General features: G+C 41.2%; 3 protein-coding genes across 3 annotated transcripts; all 3 read right to left on the reverse strand.

Annotated features, from left to right (window-relative positions):
• Positions 1-1,814: 1,814 nt before the first annotated feature.
• On the reverse strand, positions 1,815-6,296 carry mylpfb (myosin light chain, phosphorylatable, fast skeletal muscle b). Its single transcript, XM_050059730.1, has 6 exons — positions 6,162-6,296; positions 5,474-5,572; positions 4,226-4,406; positions 3,039-3,117; positions 2,874-2,922; positions 1,815-2,785 (listed from the first exon to the last, which is right to left on the reverse strand). Exons 1-6 carry the CDS (start codon positions 6,162-6,164, stop codon positions 2,684-2,686), a joined length of 513 nt encoding a protein of 170 aa, XP_049915687.1. The 5' UTR covers positions 6,165-6,296; the 3' UTR covers positions 1,815-2,683.
• Positions 6,297-8,238: 1,942 nt separating this feature from the next.
• Positions 8,239-15,393, reverse strand: LOC126399629 (sesquipedalian-1-like). Its single transcript, XM_050059729.1, has 4 exons — positions 15,330-15,393; positions 14,810-14,919; positions 12,319-12,622; positions 8,239-10,361 (listed from the first exon to the last, which is right to left on the reverse strand). The coding sequence occupies exons 2-4, from the start codon at positions 14,888-14,890 to the stop codon at positions 9,928-9,930; spliced, it is 819 nt and encodes a 272-aa protein (XP_049915686.1). The 5' UTR covers positions 14,891-14,919; positions 15,330-15,393; the 3' UTR covers positions 8,239-9,927.
• Positions 15,394-17,712: 2,319 nt separating this feature from the next.
• LOC126400168 (zinc finger and SCAN domain-containing protein 21-like) lies at positions 17,713-22,714 on the reverse strand. Its single transcript, XM_050060713.1, has 3 exons — positions 22,491-22,714; positions 21,882-22,072; positions 17,713-21,227 (listed from the first exon to the last, which is right to left on the reverse strand). The coding sequence occupies exons 2-3, from the start codon at positions 22,069-22,071 to the stop codon at positions 20,284-20,286; spliced, it is 1,134 nt and encodes a 377-aa protein (XP_049916670.1). The 5' UTR covers position 22,072; positions 22,491-22,714; the 3' UTR covers positions 17,713-20,283.
• Between the last annotated feature and the right edge of the window lie 209 nt (positions 22,715-22,923).

The following is a 22,923-nucleotide window of genomic DNA, read 5'->3' on the forward strand; positions in this document are numbered from 1 at the left end:
GAGTTTCATGCAGATCGGTCAAACTTCCTAGGAAGAGATTGATTTAAGTGTTTTTCAAAAAAATCTAAATGGCGGAAAATCTATATAACCGGAAGTTATGGGTCCTTGAGGCAAATTTGTTCCTCATGAGGAGAGGCATCTCTGTGCAAAGTTTCATGTCTCTGCGACATACAGGGCATGAGATATGCCCATTCAAAGTTTGCAATTTCAATCGGTTGCTATAGCGCCCCCCTTTGGCCAATTGATGTAATATTGCTTCATTCGCATCCTCCCATGACCCTCTACCACTGTGCGGAATTTCACATGGATTGACCAAGTTAGGGAGGAGAAAAACATGGAACAGACACACCCACACACCCGCAGACAGAGTTTTCGTCATTATATAGTAAGAAGTATTCTGTGGACAAATCAATAAAAAGGATAAGTGGAAAAAAACTGATCAGTTTGGCTGAAAAGTGAGTTTTTCTCATTATACTACAGTATATGTAGGCTTTAAGCACATGATATTACAGTAACTGATATTACTATATATTTCATTATATTTAAGGACAAAACAGTATGCTAAGAAAGTGGCTATAGCTCAGAAACTACAAGGATGTATTTATATAAAGTCATACGCTGAAATTTCTCAAACACCATATGGTGCAACCTGGACACATCTTCAGTGACGAACTGGGAACTCTGTCCTTTTGGTGTGCTCATTCTCCCTCTCTTGGGCAACCCTGGGGGTACTTTTCTGAAGGGATGTCCATAATCTTTGGAAAAAATTGAAGTAAAACAAAACAGCTGAAAAGAAACAAATGGTATGAGGGGAGTGAAAAAATAACCTAAACAGAATTGACCAGAGTCAGTTGTTTGATAATGTTCATCAGCTGTTGTGGTTTGGAGGGTCTTGACAGGGACGTGGAGATGAGGGCACTGATGTCACCAGCAGTAGAGGGAGGTTGTTACTGGGGTGGAGACACGTCCATATGTGTATGACGTTACATGAAGTGATGTTTTTATGCCAATTGCCTTTCTATGGACGTGCACTCGGATGGTCGAAGGCGCCAATGGGATGTTGAGAGTTTGTCTTTCCAGTCCTCCTTATATTTTCCACCAAACAATACAGTACTGTACGGTACAGTCTTTTTTTTCCATTTCCACTGTGAAAAGTTGTGGATGGTACCAATGGAACCGTTCCATACCGTCCCCATTTTTGGTCCCCCTTCTGTTGGGGTACCTAGCACACAGATCTGGTACTAAAAGGTGGAGCTGTGAACACTGCAGTCTGTTGATTGGTCAATAGAGGACGGTCACTCTGCTCAGGGCTGAGTTGTGGCTGGTTTTGAAGCTCATGTAACCACTGTTCATACCGTGGAGAGTTTTACATACATTAATAAACTGCCTCTCGCAGCAGCTGGAGTCGAAGAAAAAATAACTTCATTCACTTTCTATAGTAACCTAGAGATGTAGATAGGCAATTGGTGTTTTTGCGCCGGCCACTGTGGTTAGCAGCACCTCTACAACGAGCAGTGTCAGAAATACACTGATTTTTAACATGCTTTACTCAGTGTTTTTAGTGGTTTGATTCACTGGGTCTGTTTATTTTAGAGAGGAGGAGACCTCTAGATAATTCGGCTCCCTGTAAAAATGTCTTGACCAATGAACACTGAGGGAATCCTAACCGGGGAGAAGTTTCAGCTGCAATCTGCAATTCTTACCTACTGGGCCTCATGAGATATATGCATATTACAGTCAGTGTGCAGTCAGTGCTCTACACCAGCAGTGCTTTATCACCCACATCCCCACTTAAACCAACAGACACAGTGTCATACGAAAGATAGTGGATTTTATTTGTACTTCTTTATTTGTTACAGACACAATCACAACAACAGGAGAGAAACAGCAGTGAGAGGGAGGAAGAAGAGCCAAAAACAAAGACGTTTTACTTTTGTTCATTTCTTTCCTGCCTCCCGCTCACCATCTTTCACCATCTCTTTCTCTATTTACAAGACCATGCTTTCCTATTTTTCACTGCAACTTTTCCGTTCGTACCTGTGTTTCAGAGAGGGAGGGACAGATTCAAAAGAGAGGGGGTAGGCAAACTATTATAGTGCAGTACCCTCACTCTTACTGTGCACCTCCTCTATTATAAACAGAGGGACAGATCCATAAAACACTCTGCGTGAGGTTGAGACTAACAGACCACTCGTGTCAGGCTGCTACTTGTTTCAAGTAAGTGACTGTGCATGCACCACAGCACCCAAGAGACACTTTTAACTGACCGCTGTATACACTGGACTGCATTATGCATACACGCCGCATGTAGGTATGATGCATGCACTGTTGGCCTCAACACAGAAGGACAGAATGAGTGATGGCGGAAAAGACGGAGGAAGAAGAGGCAGGGACAGAGATGGAGAGAGTGTTTCGGTGCCACAAGATTATTTTTTATTGAAAATAATCCCATGTCCCCCTGTTGGTACTCACACACAAACACCCTCCACAGCCTTCAGTCCTCTCACTGAGGATCTCAATAAAGGAGACAAGTCTTTTTGTAGTGAGCTGGCAAGCGGAAAGAGCGGGCTGGAGAAGTGTGGAAGCGTGCAAGGAAGCCGCGTCATCGGAGAGGAGGGGAGTGAGTAGATGGTGGGTCGAGTATGGGTTTGAGCGGAGGTAGAGAGCTTGAGAGAGGTGGATTTTACTCCTCCTTGTCCTCTCCGTGTGTGATGACGTAGCAGATGTTCTTGTAGTCCACATTGCCAGCCACATCAGGGGGGAAAGCAGCCCACAGGTTGGTCATCTGCAGAGGGAGATTAGAGAAATACTTACAACCCTGAACAACTAGAAGACAGCTAGAATATGAGCGAGCCAAAGACGGATCAACTCACTTCCTCAGCGGTGAACCTGTCGCACTGGGTGGTCAGGAGCTCCTCGAGGCTGGAGAGGGGAAATGGATAAAAATGAATAACAGATGGTGCATCATGATTCATGATCGTGCCACTAAGAGCTAAGACTGTTGTGATGGAGGGTAAGTTAAAGATAGAAGCCCTTACAATTCCTTCTTGATGGCGCCAGTGCCCTCGGGGTCCAGGACCTTGAAAGCGCTAACGATGACGTCCTCGGGGTCAGCACCTAACAGCAAAAGCAGCCTGTTAGTTTAATTCATTTTGAAACATTTAGGTTATAATACCATGTCCCAAACACCCCTAAAGTGTTGTCTTCAATTCCACTTGATTATTATCTTTAGATCTCTTTGGCATTTTGAGATGAGGCACCATAACTTCAAAATGGCGTAGGGAAGAGGAGATGCACCAAGTACCCAGGGATAACTGTTGCTATTTATAGGAAACCAGACATAAGATGTTACAAAAATGTGAAGGAAAAAATTACTAAATTCTGGATAGAAGTACTTCAGGGACTGAAATAGTCATGTGCCAAAGGGTATGCGAATCGGTCCACTGCAGAGGACACCATGCACCGACGGTATAAAAAGCGATTCAATGGAGCTCATGAACTTTCTCGACTACATCTGTTGTAATTTAATGCTCTTATCTGTATTCAAACCCAGGGGCATTGTAGTGGAGGGAAAAGTGGGATTACCCAGGGCTCCAATGGGAAGCGGGCACTCAAAAAGCCTGAAATAAAAAGTTTGTTTTTGTTTGTAATTGTTTATTTCTAAGTAATAAGTGCCGTAACTAAATTAAAATTGTATGAATAAATCGGTTGAAAGACTGAACTATATATAAAGAAACAGTAAAAGCTTTCTGAACCCACCCTCACCCCTTAAAGATGAAAAATGGTTTGGTCCGCCACTGCACTTGGATTGACTTTAAATGCAACTAGAGCCGAGTGAATGACTGCTGTAATGTCTTCCTGAAGAAAGGGAAATTAGGGTTCCAAATAAGAAAAGAAGAAAAAGGAAAGAAAGCAAATTGACTTTGTAAAAAAAAAAAAAAAAAAAAAAACATGGATCAAGAGAGGGAGGGCTTTTCTGACCTATATTGAGTTCCATTGAAACGCTTGTTATACTGTTGATGCATAGTGTCCACTGTAGTGGACAGATACCTGACTCCTTCAAATAAAATGTACTGGGGAAAAATATGGCCATGATTTTTAATTTGTTTAGAGGTAAAAATTTAAAAGTTAAAGAATCCTGATTATATCAAGCATGTGATGTGGGGAAAATGTGCGGAAGAAGACAAAAAGTGATGAGCAAGGGAGGTTCTATGTGTCGACGCACCCTTCAGCTTCTCGCCGAACATGGTCAGGAAGACGGTGAAGTTGATGGGGCCGCTGGCCTCCTTCACCATGGCCTCCAGCTCCTCATTCTTCACATTCAGTTGGCCCATGGTGGCCAGCACGTCCCTCAGATCGTCCTTGCTGATGATGCCATCTCTGTTCTGGTCGATGATTGTGAAAGCCTGCCGGAGACAGTGAGGTAAGGAATCAAGGAATAAAAAGTTATTCTCGATACATTAAAGGTTCAACACCTCCTCAGGTGACATTCATGAGCCCCGTAATTACAAACTTAACCACGAGTAATTAAAAGTGAAAACTGAGATCCTCACGTTTCTCACAAGTCCTAGTCATAAGACTCGCTTATGATAATTGTCTGCGTGAGATTGCCTGCCAACATAAACGTGTAAATGTGGTGGCCGTCTCCACCTCTTGCCCCACATAGCTGGGCGTAGCATCCAGTGAAACCAAAGATGGCATTGCAAACCTTTTGGGACCTGGCAGCTGGCCGGCCACTTGTCTTTCTAAGGTGTTAAAATGGTCTCGGAATCTGAGACAAGCCCCTTGCGACATTTAAGGAGGAGGCATTGATTACAGCTGTCACCCCCCTCCCCTTTTCTGCCTTGTGACTAAATCTGATGACCCTGTCCCCAATGTTATTTCAGCTACTGTCGCCACTGTATTCTCTTTTCTTTCTGCCTGAATACAGGAAAAACTCCAGAAAGACTCCTGCTTTGTTGTACGCTAATAGCAACATTAATTTCCTAACTGAGCTACATCTCTAATTGTTGGGAAAAACTTACTTGAATTAACAAAAAATATGTTGTTGCTCTTTCTTTTCCTTCAAAATACAGACTCAACTTTCGGACCTTGAATGTTTCTTGTTCTTCCCACCTCGAGCCCCTCTTTCCTGCTTTCATTAATATTACTGCCCACCAGCTGTTGGGCTGAATTCCAATGGGGTCACAGAGTGAGTGTTTCGAGTCTCCAAGGAGAATTACTGAGCTACCCCAGGGGGAGAGGTAGCTGCTGTCATCGGAAAAACTGATTTACTGTCCTGCCATTGCTGACGAGGACATTCTTGCTCTTACGCAGTCACCTGATCAGGTCTATAGCCTCCTCAAGTTACCTCCGAGGTCAAATGAATGGAGTACAAAATGTCCCTTTTCCCACATGGCCGACAAAGACCCGCGTCTATACTGCTAGAAAGATTTAGCTCTAAGTATGCGAGATGTGATGAAGAAAATTTTACCTCCTTGTACTCCTGGATCTGGCTCTGCTCAAACATGGAGAACACATTGGAGGATCCACCCTCACCCTGCTGCTGCCTCCTCTTGGCCTTCTTGGGTGCCTGGGAGATGATGGAAGGTAAAACACACTTTAAACATGCAAAACATCAACCACACAGACTTCACTAGCAGACACAGCAATCCTGGCTAAGCAAAAAATACAAGGACAGTCAAGGATGCCCTGAGGTCAAAAGGAAAAGGACACACTGGGGTCCTAAAATGTTTGTTTCAGTTAAATCTATATTCTTATTAAAGCTGAGATCAATGAAAAAAACTCTCCAAAAAGTCTAATTAAATCACTGTATCTGAAGGCTTTTGCCAAATTGCTAAAGACATCACACATTTTGATCACACAGACTTTTTTCCCCATCCATTTTGAATCTAAAATACTTTTTAATGGCTTCGGGGATCAATAATAAGCCATATCCAAAAGTCTTAAGTATTTCAGTATTTCATCATGATTAAGGTTTGAGATGTTAGTCAAACTTTGGCTCAAGCCAGCAGATAAAAATTTAGACTGGGTCCAAATCCAAAGTTTGGGATGCTCAGCTTCATCGGCTGCTGGTAATCCAGATAGCAACTGTATCAGTGATGCTCTCATCAGTTTAGGTCCCTAGAGACTGCTCTTCCAAACAACATGGCCACACTCACCATCTCTCAAGTTTCTGGGGTTGTTGGTGGTCAAGAAGAGAAGCCTACGCCAAGCCGATGTGACTGACATGTAAGCATCGGACCCTAGGGGCCTTATATACTAGCCCACGGGGGGCTAACTTTAGCCACACCATCAGGTTTGGCTGGGAAAACAGAGCTGAGGGGAAAGTAAGAGAAACAGGGAGGAGCGAAGAGGTGGCGGGACGGATCGGCTTACAGATGCTCCAAAATAGGCTCCAGGAGTCTTGGAATGAGGTGAATTCAATGCCAACACACATGCCTGACTTTGGTGCCATCTATGGACTAATATGGACAAACTGACAAGACTGGACATGCTGAGAGACAACTGATTTCATCCTTTCTTCTTCTTCTTCTTGAGAAGAGGCTTTGTTGTGGCTGTTTTGGCTTCTTTTATATTAACTGTGAGAGGACAAATCCAGCATATGACGAAATGCTGTTGCTGCTTCACTCCCTTAATACACGCATACAGGATTAACAGTAATTAACAGCCGCGAGCCACTCGGGGTGCCAACATGTAATCGTGGGATAACATATCCCGAAGTCATCACCTGTCTAGATGATGGTTTGAGCCCACTACTAGATCAGTAGTGGCCAGCAGGGTTTATAAACAGTCATGAAACTTGAAAACAGTTGGCTGATGGACGCTGATCTGGATCCAGCAATGACACGCGACTACTCGGCCGCTATAGACACTGACCTTGCAGTAATCAGAAATGTAAACAGTCCTGTGATACAGACACAGATGGCAGGAAATGCTTTGTGGAAATACTGTTTGTTTGACTTTCAAATTGTGTTTGTTGTAAAAAAGGGGGGAAAAAACTCCTCAAGGCAGCCAGCTGGTTTGTTTTTCATGATGCCTTGTAGCTTTGTGCACTGGTAGACATGGGAAATGCCACACACAGATGGAATAACAACAACAACAAAAAGTTTAGATATTGGAAAATACGTTCCATAGCCAGAGAAGCAAATATCAAATATTAATCTCTCTGTAACAGGAGGACCTGTTTCTGTGACAATAGGTCGCATCTGTGATGGGAAACGTTAAATGAGGACTGGCCTAAATAAGCAGCTTTCCCACCATGGGTGCACTAATTTGGGTTGCATCTTGAGGTTCCCAGTATAGTTGCTGTAGAACAGGAAGACACAGGCCCACCCACTGAACTCCATATATGAGCTCCATAGGCTGCCATCAATCACGCCACTGTACAGCTAAGGTATGTATCGGGATCCTGCACCAGTGCGGACCGATACTTTACTTATTTATAGGTCTAATTTGTCTTTTCTTATATATTCTGGGTGTTTATATATTTTATCTGACACAAGATGCTGCCGCTGATTACATAAAATCAGAGTTATTTGCGGAGAAGCAAAAGTTCATTGCTCTGTGAAGACGGGCGCAAGCAGCAGAGGAGTCACTTCAAGTATGTGCTTGAAGGTGACAGAGGGAGACAGAGCCCAAGCTCTGTCAAAGACCATAAAACAAGACAGCTGTAGGGACTGAAATAGCGTTGCCTGCCCCCACCGTTGTCTTTGTCAGCCATTTTGACTCTCTTCTAAAATTCAACAGACTTCGCCCTTCTTGGCCGGCTTCGCCCCCCCCCCCCACATACAACTGCTGGTCCTTTTTTTACCCACACTCACTGGCTGGCTTTGAAGTGAAGGAAGTGGTTTAACTCAGTGGTATACAGACCAAGGGGTTTCTAGGGAATCAATAACATTTCATAACTGAATAGCAGGGCTTGGTATCAAACCTCAGATTGGTATCAATAACAAGTGTTTGTCAAGGAAGACAGCTGACATCAATTGTCTCATTATTGTGCTTATTTACTGACAATTTTATCTTTTTCTAACAGCTTTTCAGAATCAGAAATACATTTATTGATCCCTTAGGGAGGAAGTGTGATACGTTACAATCGCCTTGATGTATAACAAAGAGAACTGTAAGGAAGAAAAAGAGGTATGAAAATAATTAGTACGTCAAAATATATAAAAAAAAAAAAAACAAGCAGGAGCAACTGCAGCAGGCTGCATGGATGTTCAGCGCATGCACACAAGATTATAGAGACTCATGGCTTTATTTCTTAAAGGTTTAAAAAAAAAAAAAAAGGAATAATTTTGGTATCTGTACAGAAAATTAGACACCAAAATCAGTATTAAAGTATTAAATAATGGCCAGAAAACATTTGGAGTGGGTTCATTTCTGGTAGTGTGAACAGTGTGAACAGACACAAATGCAGGTCTTTGTTTGCACGAGTATTAAACAATATGCATTTCATTTAGATCTTTATTAAAACAATTTTTGTGACACTGACAAAAAAAAAAGAAGTTATTTTCATGCGTTCCCGAATCGTATTTTCCTCTCAGATTTTCAGAACTCTCCAGCCCTACATCCATTTCCAAAACACACCAAGCTGTTTTCCCTTTTACTCCCCATTGCTTAAACCCTTGATCGTATTATGCACATTTGATAAGCTTCCCATTTTAATATATTTGCCTCATTTTGAATCTTATACTTTTTTATATGGTGCATTTCAATACCCATACTACCAAACTATTTAATATGCCAGAATAACATTTAGTATGTCCCAATACAAAGTATGTCAAATGCAGTGTGCCAAAAATACCAGGATGTTCTACTGCATCGGGTCGCATTTTGTAGTATGCAAGCCAGCATGATTTATATGGCAATTCTGACCCACAATCCTCTGTGCAGCGGAAGATACGTCACATTGACTGACCACAAACAGATCACAGCTCATTGGCAGTTGACGGAAGGCACAAAAATAATCACGAAAGTTACCAATAACAGCAAGAGTGCTTAACAATGAAAATAGCATGACACAGTTGCATTTGTGATTTTAATGTCATGACTTTAATACTGCATGTTTGAATCTACAGTGTATGCAGGTCACCTCCTGAGACCTCAGCTTCTGTTTGGTACACATTTTTAATGTCTCGAAGCTGTTTGGGATCAGTAGGACCTGGTCAGTATAACTAAACATTGTCTTTGAACAGGAAGTAGTTTAGAAAAAACATCATGTCCTCATATGACAAGACGACAATTAAGTCCCAATGTCCTAAGACGAGTACTTCCTAATTAACAGTGTCTTAGGTTGTTACTGTTGATAAAATTGGTCAAATGTGTTGCCATATACAAACATTATTAGTCCATGTTAGTGTCCACGAGTGAGGCCAACAGGTCTATGTTAAGTAGAATGAAGTATAAGGTGCTGGAAACCCAAAAGGACACAGGGTGACCTCTGTCGTTGTTATATCTTCAAGCTAACATTAAGTCATAACGTTAAGACCTGCTGAGTTCCAAATCAACAATTTCTGCCATCATGGAATGTAAAACTTGTCAGGTATCATGCCTAACTTTAACAACACACAGCCCGACTGATGATATACTGTATGGACTTGGTCAAGTACATAATCATCAGTGAGATAAAGGCCACATTCACAGCTGGTGTTAACGTCCTTAAAAGAAAATATGGCATGTGGCTTGTTTTTAATCTTCACATGACGAAATCTCTTCACTGTAATAAGGAATTAATATCACTGGAGCATGAGATCATTTATTGGCTCTATGGTATAATAAGTACAAAAGAAACAATTTGCTCTTAAACAACAATTATATACAAATATATCTCAACAGTAATTGTTGTAATTCTTATATACATAATAGCTTTGCAATGCGACCACGTACTGAAATCAAGGTGTAGACACTGTGTAAACGTCACAGTTATCATCCGAAATCTATCAAGTTTTCTTCCTGAACAACGGCGTCACCTCGTCCCCTCTTGGACCAATCAGCAATCAGTTCCTTCACCTCTTTTCCAAAATCTTCATGCAGCTGAGTGAATTCCTCCTTGGTGCTTAAACAGGCCGCTGACCACTCCATCAGAGGCGGAGCAGGAGTGTTAACAGGCACCACGTTAGAGCTCTTCTTGGGCCACAGTTTGGGTGATCTTTTACTGGATGATTTGGACGAAACGGTCGGAGCTTGAAGCGTCAGACTGGAGCTCAGGCTGGGTCCTGCTCCCACACCTGTGCCTGGGTATGTAGGTAGTGTTGAAGACTTGGAACTCTGAAAGGCTGCAGGATATGCCACTTCTGCGGTGCTGAAATTTGGCATCACGAAAGGGTTGGTTGGTTCACTGGAGAACTCACCTAATGCATCTGAGAAAAGACAAACAGAAACATGCATCAACAGAGAGGCTAAAGGTGCTTATATTACACTGCCCAGTTTACCCAATTTCATTTCCCCCCAGAGTAGACATTTTATTTTCCAGCAAGGGCTGCAAAATTTGACAATGAAAACTGGCTTAACTGCGTGGCTTGCTAAATTTTTATGTCGACATCAACACTTAAGCTTTGACGAACATCATTCTTGACTTACATGACACACTTGGCACTAAATGTCTCTTTCTAAACCTAAAAGTACAGTTGAGCTGGAGCTGAAGACTGTTTCAAGAAAGGTGGACAACTAGTAATTATTTGATAAGATCTCCAATATATAATGAAGTGGAAAGAGACAAATTTCCAACACTTCTCCCCGCAGCATTTTAAAGTGGTATTATTGTTGGCGCCGCTGTTGCAAAGACAACCGGATCACTTCCTGTTTTCCTCACAGCCTATCAGTTACCAACAACACAGGACACTAATACTGCACCCAACTTATGTTGGCTGTTCAGTGCATATATTCGACTATCCATTCCCTTGTTTCCACACATAGTTTAAGAGTCTGATCGAAGTTCGGTGGGACATTCAGGGTAATATCTTAAAAAAGCAATATTAGCCCTCTCAGCTAATGTGTGCTATCCACACTAACGACAGAACAGAGATGTGCAACAACCATTTTTGCCAACATTAGATATCAAACTAAAGCAAGAGACTGTATCGTATAAAGTTGCCATGAGCTGTAAATTCACCACTTCTAAGCAGAAAGCAGAAGATAACGTTCTCTCAGAGCCTGACCGGGCAAAGCCTCTCTTTCTCCAGGCAGCTGCCTCCATCCCACTCAGACTCACCCTGGGTCTGGGTGTGCAGCTGCCTGTACCGGAGGCAAATTTGCGAATCGTAAGATAGCAAAGGAATGGCCCACCTTACTCTGCCTCTGATTGGCTTACCCTGGCATTCTTACCCTGCCTCTAACCAGTCCCACTCCTCTTGCCTAAACCTAACCAATACAACCAATGAAGGCAACGAGAACTAGCGATTCATAGGGAGTGTAGGGCGGATCATTCCTTCGCTATTCTAGGATTTTCAAATTTGTGCACCAGAGCGCAGCTTGGAGCAAAGAAGGCTCACTCTGAAGCTAAATCTGGGGACCAAAACGTCCTCAGAAGAAGGCTAAACTGCACAGCCGACAAAAAAACAGACACGACTGCTCATCTTAAAGAATCTCAGTCAACTGACGGGTCTGAGACTAATTATCAAAACCTTCGACTTTCAGGGGGCAGCCCTACAGAACACACTGCATTACTTAGGTTGTTCCACCATCCGCCATTCCCGCAACTACAGGTTGTAACTGCAAAGACCTTACTCTGTTACTCATTGGTAACTGGAGATAGCCACTGATAGCTACCAGGGGGGAACGAAAGCGCTATCCTCTTCTTGTTTTGGTTGTGTATTATTTGACACACTTCCTTTGTTCTGTAAAACGAGCCTTTATTTTTCTGAGCGATGGTACCCAGTGGCAAGCAAAGCATTTAGGGAACCTATCTAACGCTGATGATGTCATTACTGTATAGCCATTACATTGTACAATCAAGATATAGCTCACAATGATAACTTAAAGCAAATAATGTGTGTATTTCCACTGTAAACATAACCAGTTAATGCCATTAATTAACTAAATTACATATTAATCATGACATAATGTGGTAAACAGTCTAACAGTAGATGCATACATCATAATTTAAATTATTTCAAACTTTGTGTTCACAGTGCCTGCTCATGCCGACAGCTGGATGTTATGAGATTATACTGTCTGCATACCATGTACCACGATGTACATGGTGTCTGATGAGGAGGCTGTAAACAGTGACGCCTCACACAGCTGCTCTCTAGAACAAAGGCAGCTCTCTCTGTCACCCACAGATAAAAACAGACACCCAGACTCTCCGTCTCTCACCTCTGTACTTCTTCTCCAGGTCCATCACCAGCAGAGACAGGTAGCTGTGGTTGGCTGACAGCAGGGCTTTGATCCAGCTCTCCTGACTGGCCTGGTCTTCGGCTGCAAACTTGTATGTTCGCAGTCCCGGCTCGCTCCACACAAGCGAGAAGGCAAACTGCTCCTCGGACTCGCACAGCTGGATGGTGCAGCCCTCCAGAACAATCACTCCTATCACGTCGCGGTCAGCCGGACGGTCCTTGTAGAAAAGGAGGTTCCCCTTCAGCACACACCAGCGCTTCTGATAGGAAGTGTTTCTCTCGCCCTGTGTGACAATTGTGCCATCTGCGGTTTACTGACTCACTTACATAACATCTCATTTACTCAATTTCTTACACAACAATTTGAGGAAATAAGTGGCCTACTGGGGGGTTAAATGTTACAGTGCTTGATGAAACTCACAAAAACGTGAAGTAGTTTTTTTATTGTTTTTGTTTCTATCTGTTCAGGCAAATAGTTTAAGGAACACTTCATTCACGAAATGACCATTTGTATATCAATTAGTCCTGACGTGTTACCTTGAATTTGTGAATAAAGCTTTGTTTGTCTTGAATGCTTCCATGGAAAATGGAAAACATTTAAAGTCAAAGTGATTTTGATTGATTGGGGGTCGTTTTTAACAACAGCCAGACTATTTCAAAACATCAGTTTACAAACTCCCACACAACTCGTGCAGTATAATCCATGTCTCATTTATCCAGTCATGTGCTCGGTGCTTCCCAAACACATGCATTTTGGCTGAAACCTCACTATTTAAAACTGAACTGAAAGTGAAACCCATCTTTGTCCTCTTCAAAGCAAAAATCATGTTTGTCTCTTTTTGATGTTGCTGTTTCGTGTCGCTTTGTAGTCGTTATATATCTTTTTGTAATAGTTTTGTGTGAGGTCATTTTGTGTCTCCTTGTGGCTGTTTTGTATCTCTTCGTAGTCATTTTGCATCTATTTGTAGTCATTTTATGTCTCTCTGAGGTCATTTTGTGACTATACGTAATTTTGTGTCTCTTTGAGGTCATTTCGTGTCTCTTTGGGGTCATTTTGAGTCTATTTGAGGTCATTTTGAGTGTAATTGGGGTCATTTTGTGTCTATTTGAAGTCATTCTGTGTCTCTTTGTGGTCATTTGAGGTCATTTTGTGTCTCTTTGGGGTCATTTTGAGTCTATTTGAGGTCATTTTGTGTCTCTTTGTAATTTTGTGTCTCTTTGAGGTCATTTTGTGTCTCTTTGGGGTCATTTTGTGTCTCTTTGGGGTCATTTTGAGTGTAATTGGGGTCATTTTGTGTCTATTTGAAGTCATTTTGTGTCTCTTTGTGGTCATTTGAGGTCATTTTGTGTCTCTTTGGGGTCATTTGTGTCTATTTGAGGTCATTTTGTGTCTCTTTGTAGACATTTTGTGTCTCTTTGAGGTCATTTTGTGTCTCTTTGGGGTCATTTGTGTCTATTTGAAGTCATTTTGAGTCTATTTGAAGTCATTTTGTGTCTCTTTGAGGTCATTTTGAGCCTATTTGAAGTCATTTTGTGTCTCTTTGTACACATTTTGTGTCTCTTTGAAGTCACTTTGAGTCTCTTCCTGGACGGTAACTGTTAACTTTATTGTTATTGTTTTATAATTTGTTGCGTAAACTGTAACTTTTATGGGCTTCTGTTGTTTTAGAAGTACTGTAAGGTGTCCTCGTAAAAGACAACTTGCTGTCAATGACCTTCCCTCCTGAAATAAAGTTTACAGTGACATTTTGTAGGTGAAAGCCAAGGGACCCCCTGATGCTTTGGCCCCCTGAGCCTGTTCAGTAATCCATCCATGAGTGAAATGCATGTGTTTGGGAAGTAGAGTTGTGTGAGGGTTTGTAAAGTGATACTTTGATATAGTTTTGCTGTTGTTAAATCAACAGAGGCCAGAAAAACACAGTTTTCTTAACAAATGTATTAACATGGCATGAATAATTGATTTAGAAATACCAAAGAAATTTAATTAAAAGCCCAGTCACAACATTTTTTACATACAACTTCTTCCAATGTATAAAACCAGGCTGTTGGCTACCTCAAATTATGTGTCCATTACCCTGTAAGATATTTATGTTCCTTTAGTAACTGGTCTTTGCATCAAAATAATCAACAGAGTTGACTCAAGTTGTGAGTATTGTTTCAACAGGATAAAGTGGTGTAGTGTTGGTATGCAGGGTGCTGTAATCCTCGAGTATCGTAACTCGCCTGTCCCAAATATAGGCCTGTTGAGTTCAGTGATTTAAGCAAATAATAGCCCGGGCCATTAAATTAAGTTTACAGTAGTTATTTAGAGGGTGAAGTATTCCTTTGTTGAGATAATTACAAGCAAAGTATTTACTGTTGGGTGTGATTTAATGACCTCCATTAACTTGTGTTAATTATTTACAAGGCAAACAAACTTTCTCTCACCTCCTCTGAAATATAGATACTGTTTAATTAATACCATGTCCTACCTTCTTGTAGAGGTACCCCTCTTTGTCCACTGGTGAGGTGCAAGATTCAAAGTAGGTGACAACTTTCTCATCAATCTTCATTTCAACATCTCAGGCTGCTCAGACTGAACCTGCAACACACACACACACACACACACACACACACACACACACACACACACACAGACATTATTCACACTACTTCCCCATTTATCAGACTACTGCTGTGTATCTCTATAGATATGTAATATTAACGCGCCTTTACCTGTTGAAACAAGGAAATGCTTCACATGCCTTATTAAATACTTTGTACAACAGGCAGTCAGACGGTGTAATGTCGTGTATATGTAGCTGGAGAGCAGCCAAACTGACCGCCATTAATAACTCGCCAACTGTGTTTACGGCGGTGACGACTTTAACCCGCCGTCTGTAACAACTGAGTCATTAATTTCACTTTCCCTTTGACATAATGTTCTACTTTAAGTTGAGAAACTGAGAGGACAGACAACTTCTCACTTCCACATGGTTGGTGTTTACTCACCTTTCAGAAGCAGTGTGTGCAATAACCGTGTTTCCTCCTGTGGGTGTGTGTGTGTGTATCAATCTCTTCCTGGTAGGTAGGTGAGCTGAGGGCGGCTCCACGTCAACACCACAACCCCACTGGGTAAACACAATACTTCCCACTTTAATGTCTTCATTTTAGTTTCTATCTATCTATCTATCTATCTATCTATCTATCTATCTATCTATCTATATTTATTCATTTATTTATTTGACCACAGGCATATCTGCATTAATATATTTACCTGTACATCTGTTTAAATTGAAAGTGTAAATTTATTTGTATCATCGCGAACTGATTACATATTATAAAGAAAAAAGAAAAGCCAAGGCATAGAGCAGGGGTATCAAACATATGGCCCGGGGTCCAAAACCGGCCGTCAAAGGGTCCAATCCGGCCCACTGGATGACTTTGCACACTGAAAATAGATGTGCTTGTGAAGGCTCAGATTCAGATTCAGATTCAGAATACTTTATTAATCCCCGGGGGGAAATTGTTTTTGTTCAGCTAATGCCGGGTACACAACCTATATTTCCTGTTTTAACGGAGCGTTTCCCCAACGCATTCCCCACCCCCAGAACAACGTGGCGAGGTTCCGTCGTTGACGGACCTGGCCAGATGCAGGTACTGAACTATATAATACTGAACTGAGACAAGTTGAGTAGTGTACTATTGAAAGAGCTGATATATAGGTGCAAAATGGGCTATGGAAATGAGCGCAAAATTCGAAAATATAGATTAATTATCAACTGCATAGAAATCAACCTATGGTTAAAAATCACTTTTAATAGTGGTAAAAAAAAAAGCTTATGCTTATTTTTCTTTTGCATAAATAAATGAGATATTGTTTGTTTACAACTGCGATTACAATTTATTTCCTACTTCCGGCACCGTAACGCTCCGTTTCTGCCATGTTGTCAAAATGTAGGAAAAATTCAACGCCTCCACGGTCCGATGGTCAACAGAACTGCTGCCGTGCTGCGCGCTAGTCCGTTACTATCCGTCATTTTCACCTCCATTGGAATGAATGATTTCCGGCCAGCGTCAATCCGTCAATGCGTTAGGTTGTGCACCTAGCTTGAGGGGTCGTACACAAATCCTGCATTTTTTGCGCCCTCAAATTCGTTGTTTTCAATGTAGCCGTTCGGCATGTGCGCTCAAACGCCAGATTGACGCGCACTTGTTCCCGAGCACCCATTTTTCAGGGTGCAATGGCTGCGCCCCAAGGTAAACAGAGTGCAACTTTTGGAATGCAGCAGCACGCATCAAATGTGATGTGACCAGGAACGACCAATCACAGCTGAAGGATATCTTTACCTTCCTCCTAAATATCAGTCTGTGATAAATATGGAAAAGTTGATCATTTTAGTGCAGGGCTACCCAGAGCTTCACATCCGTCCCACGGCAGCCATATTGTCAGGTTTATTATGCATTACAAATTTGTTTGGAAAATTGCACCAATAAAGTTCAACTAATGCAAGTCCTGCATCATTTGGTCATTTTTGAACTTATAGAGGGGCCCTGTTTAAAAAACTAGTTTTTGTATTTTATCTAAATACCTTTCTAAAAATAAAAGAGAATTTTTTTGTAATAGTTTAAAGGCTATAGAAAAGTAGGACAATATTAAGCATAAATTATGACATTTAATAACTCTACTAGAGTAAGTGTAAAGTGAATTTCCATAGTACTGGTAGGCCCCTGGCCCCCTGGTCATATGATGAAGCTGCTGTGTTGTGTATACTGTGCTTAATGACACAGTACACACACAACACACAGAGGATGGTGGCCGGTAGGTTTTTGCCCCGACAGGTTAACCCGCCATGTACATTTGTGATTGGCTTCAGCTGGTGAGGGGGGGGATAATTAAAGTAGAACAACCTATACGTACTCTACTGAATATTATCTCTTATTTATAAAGTGCTTTTCATAGTACTCAGACACTTTGCATTAATTAAAATGATCATGAAATACAGTAGGATACACACAACATCACTCACACATTAAAAGCAGTTTTGAAAAGATGAGTTTTGATGAGTGATTTGAATCAGGAGAGGTCGGTGCAGTCTAGAGCGAGGGGGGCGGGTATGGAGACGGCTCTGTGGCCTGAAATGTAACTTATACAGGGAGCTGTGGTTTCATCAGATGCTACCATGTGAACAAGTGTCACAGAAAAATTATGTTGACATACAGTGTTTGGCTGTGAGTGTGAGTCAGTGGTGTGTGTTGCTTGTTTTGTGAAAATCCCCAGCGTCTTGTGTGTTAAGTCAGGTGGCCACTTGATAATTTCTCACACATTCTCACCTTACATAACTTATGACTTGAAAATGACACACATCCACAGGTGGGTTGAGGTGATGTTTGCCTTTATTACTTTTTCAACGAGCCTTTGAGTGATGTTAATGAGTGAGGAACAGACACTCACTGAGCCGTTTGTGGTGGTAATAAATTAATTTATTGTTCTGCTGTACAAACTATTTTCCTGGCTTATATCCTAAATAACTAAATAAAATCTGCAATAAATACATCCAGCATACAGCAAGCTTCAATCAATCTGGAACATCAGGCAGTTTTCATGACAATCATGCTGTCCAGATATTAAAGACTTTCTATCATTCAGTCTTTACTTATTTAACATGAGAGAACTCACTCTGTACATGACTGAAACAACTTCACACAGGGTTCATACACATTTTACATTCAACTCCAGACTTTTGCAGACACACATTTCCAGAGTTCTTGGTAGATTTTCAGCCCATGTTTAGCATCTGAGTCCAAATAACCAGATGTTTATTAAAATTAAAAATAAATTAATGGTTTTAAAATCCATCTATAAACATGTGCGTTACCTTCTGACCATGTATGATATTAATGTTGCCCAATAACTGCCAGGAGACTGCAGCTAGTTCATGTAGTGTCTCGTAATGTTTCTGTCCAAAGATGAAGTAAGCGAACCAACGCTGCCTTTACTTGGATTATTTTCTCTTAACATGTTGAATAAATTATATCACTGTTACTCCATAGTTTTAGTCTCTTTCATAAATAAGAATTAAAAAATGAGTTGGAAAAAAATTAAATAATTTAATTTTCACAGCACCTGTGCAGCCTTGGTTATTCACTGTGTCCATGGAAACAACGATGAATGCAACCATGAAGGTTTGGTTTCCTTTGCACAGACAAGACAGTGTTTGCTCATCAGATATCTGCATCACTGCATCACTCACAGATATTAGACAAGCTAAACAGTCAGTTATTTGTGATGCTATGAATATATGCTATTCAAAGATATTGCCACGTTATCTTTCAGGCTAATTTGGTGGCAGATGTCCAGATTTGGTTTAGTTATCAAGCACTTAGACATGGCATACTTGGAGCTTTGCTTTCAATGACATGGAGCCAGCTCTGGCCCATACTCGCTCACACAGTGGCAAATATTTTGGCTGTGCTGGCTGCCTGCTCCAAATACCATGAGAAACACTGTTTATAAGTACTATCAATTTATTCTAGAAATTCTTAAGTGTGTATGTTAAAAAACAGAATAAGGGCCAACAGTCTGGAAACACAAATATTTTCCCATTCTCTTTTTCCCCCCCACATACTTATCCAGATCTGGAAATTACTAAAATCATATTCCTATATGACACACTGTCACCTTTGAAAGTTTAAACCTGCTCTTTAGACCGAATGCTCAGTGGATATAAATTTGTTATATCCAAAGTAGAGCTGCACCATCATGTTTTGTTTATTGTTTTTTAGCACATGTCAGTATCTGAGTTTCCTTTCTACACTGTCTGAAACATTACTGATAATGTTATACATTCTAATAAAATCATTTTGACACCTGAAGGTGCTTAATAAAATGTGCAACTCCTTAAAGTCCAGCACACCCCTGCGTGATTTGACCTCCACTCTGGTTGAGAAGAATTGCAAAGGTATTTTTTGTCGCACTAAACAGCTACAATGGATAGACTCAGCCAAAATAATATTTTTTAAAAACCTGTATAAATATACCATGGCTTTGTAGGACCTCTGAAGTATATTTCTTTTCTTTTCTTCTTCTTCTTCTTCTTCTAATGTAACAGCTCTATGAGGTAAAATTCCACAACTGACCAAACTGTGTTAGCCAAAAACACTATTTGACAGATATTAGCGCTGCGCAGTACATTGATATTACATTGATATTGTGATATGAGACTAGATCTCATGTATCACTTTAGATTTTGGATATTGTAATATCATCAGTGTATTTTCCTTACCTGACTGTTACAGCTGTTCTTTTGTTTGTCTTTACCCACTTAGTCATTTCATGCACATTACTGATGATTATCAAAAATCTAACTGTGTGAATATTTTGTGAAAGTTGAGAAATAGTTAACCCTGCAATATTGTCGCAGTTAGTCATAAATATTGTGATATCTGATTTGAGGTTTGCTGAATCAGTGACATCTTTTAAAATACTTCTAAAACCTATCTGTTCAAAAAGCCTTTTCTTAATTTAGCACAGTTTATTTTATATATGTCTCGTTTGATTATTTTATAGTTTTATCTTGTGTTGTCTTCGATTATTGTGTCCTTTTTTTTAATATTACTCTAATTGTTTGATTTATCGTTATATACTGATAGTGGGTCTTTACATTAGTGTCTCTTCATCTGCAAAGCTTTAGCCTCTTTGGTTGGGTGATAACCTACTACAGCCCTGTTTCATTGTGATCAGAGGGACAAAAAAAAGTAGCATAACTAGCACACAATTGGCTCCATAGCAGAACAGTAAGTACATCCTTGTAACAATTCCCAATAAGTTATAAAAGACTAGCCTTAATAAATTCTCAAGCTAATAATTTAGGTGTCTTGCAGCTGTTTCTTAAGGGCACAGACCAAACATGATCCTTCACAGATTCTCCACAGAGTCAATGTGCTTTGCAGTCAGTCTTGTACATTAATCATTGTGTTGCTCCCTCCACACCTGCTGTAATTGTAAAATTTCTCCAATGTGAATCTTCTGATGTCTTTTCAGATTCTCCCCCCGACTGAAGCTCTTTCCACACTGGTTGCAGTAGTACGGTTTCTCCCCCGTGTGGACCCTCTTGTGTTTCTTCAGGTCTCCTGCCTGACTAAAACGCCTCCCGCACTGTATGCAGCCGTACGGCTTCTCTCCCGTGTGACAACGCTGGTGGATTCTCAAGTTCCCGACCCTGCTGAACGTCTTTCCGCACACGACACACAAGTGTGAGTCTTCTCTCCTGAAGTGCTCCATCCTGTTTTTTCTCCCATCAAATGCAGCCCTGCTGTTTTTTGCAAAGCCATGCCTCCGAGGGACGGGGTGATTTGAGTGGATGAAGACGCGTCCTTGAGGTTCAGCACTAACGTGTGAACTCTGCGTCTCAGCGGTGTTCTGACGAGAAGAGTTGCAGCTTAAATCCACACATCCACTGTATTGTTCTGGAAGAGATGGTGGCTCTGATGTTGTGCAGTCTGCTAGTTCTGACTCTGTTTTGATACCAGCCAGGTTTACCCCAAGTGAGGTGCTGGAGTGAGAGGTGCACGCATTATTGGATGAGACAGCGCTGATGTTGCTGTCTGCACTGTGTGATGTGCGGACTGTCACTGCCTCCTCGATAATGTGTGTCACCTCCTCGGGTTGTGCTTTGCACTGTTCTGTTGTCTGTGTCAAGTTGCACTCAACTTGTAATCCAACATCACTGAAGCTCTCCTGTTGTTTCAATTCCTGCTTCACGTCATGGTCAGGTTTGAGACTGCTTATCGGTGCTTGCTCTGCGAGAGGGAGGTCTGAGTCCTGCCACAAAGCGAGCCCCAGATCCTGCTCTTGAATCTGTGGGTCTTCTTTTTCTTCAGGTAATGGACTGATTGTGGGTGGAGCAGCTGTGAAATCAAGATCAAAAGACAGAGCTGTGAGAATCAAGGTTGCTTTCACACCTAACCTGTTTGACTCTGTAAAAACAAACTCAGGTCTGTTTGACTGGTTAGTACAGCTCATTTGGGCTGTGGGGAAAGCTGTCAATAAAACCCTTTTGTGTACCAAAAGAAACAAACTCAGACTTGAAAGGTGAAGCTCAGTCTGCTCTTAAGTAGATTCTGGTAGAGCTTGTTTGTGGCGTGGAGGCAAATGAACCAACCACAGCATTTTATGTGAGCAGATATGTTATTGTGGTATCATTTCAAAAGCTACACTTCTTATGAATCCATCTGCTTATCGTGAAATGTGTTCAGATCTGTATACGGCCACATATATAACTTAATTATGGAATTACCGCATACGGTGCTTGTATGCGAGTGCGTAAACTTTGACTAAACAGTCACCAGAAATTGATTTCCTCAAGTGGATGCTGATGATACACTACTCAATAAGGATGACAATTGCCCATACTGTTCGATCAACGAGCTACCTGACAGTCGTGTTCTTGAGCTGTCTATCAGGCAGTGTGAACAGAACCAGGACTAAAATGTGCCCATATATACTCATTTCCCCTCGGTCTGTAACAAATGAGGATCAAGAAGACTATGCTTGTAACCCACCTGTGCTCTCTCTTGTTATCTTGTCCTGTAGCTCCTGCAGCTTCCTCTTCAGACTCTCGTTCTCCCTCTGTGTCCTGGCAGTTTTCTGCTGGTACTCTGACACTGTCTCCTTCACCACCTCCAGAACCTCCTGCACCGCCTCGGTCAGTAGCTTGGCCACACGAGCATTCAAACGTTCAAGTTTAGACATCCTGAAATAAGACGTCACTTCAGGTAAGAGATGACTGTAGACTACCTGTGCTCAACCCTCTGCAAATGGGGCAGTATGTAAACAGTTGCATCATCATGTTTCACAAGCACTGCTGTGTGACATCATTGCTGGCTGTCTTGATCATAAACTGGTCACAACCAGTACTGTGGTGTTAAAAAGGAAAATAGACCCAAAATGAAAAAGTAACAGTTTACAGCTGTTGTTGTTATATTGGTACAGTTATTTCACCAGCTTGTTTGCAATGTAATAAGGTTATGTGTTCAACTAAGCTAAACATTTATAATAGTTCACGGTTTAATTAATATTAATTTCAAATAAACATATTTCAAACACGTGTTTAGTAACCACAGTTAAGCTAATGTCAGCTCTCTAGCTTAGCATGTTTATAACAGCTGTACCTGGAAAGCTGGAGGTGAAGTCAGCGGCTAACGTTAGCAACATGAGCTAACTCCGTACGTTATCGTTTCTGTTTTTAAACTTCCCGAAAACGTATCTCGTAGTTACTGTGTTAGAAAGCGTTTAGTTAATTTTGAGCCGACTTAGCTGGTAAAAACATTTAAAAGAAAATGGAAACAATATTAAAAGCAGGAATCGTAACGCAACACAACAACTCGTAACCCCCGGAAGCAGAACATGAATTACATCCGGTGTGAGGTAGTTTTCAAAATAAAAGCCATGGGGCCTTTTCAAAACTAGACCCCACTCACTCACTCAAAATTTTCTGTCCCTCATATGTATTTGTAGCACTTATATTCAAACTGTGTGTGCTGCCATAGGCCTACCTGAATTTTTGTATATTGTATGTATATATTTTTTATATCATTAAAAGAC

Source organism: Epinephelus moara, chromosome 13 (genome assembly GCF_006386435.1).
Source record: "Epinephelus moara isolate mb chromosome 13, YSFRI_EMoa_1.0, whole genome shotgun sequence".
NCBI classification, from domain to species: Eukaryota; Metazoa; Chordata; class Actinopteri; order Perciformes; family Serranidae; genus Epinephelus; species Epinephelus moara.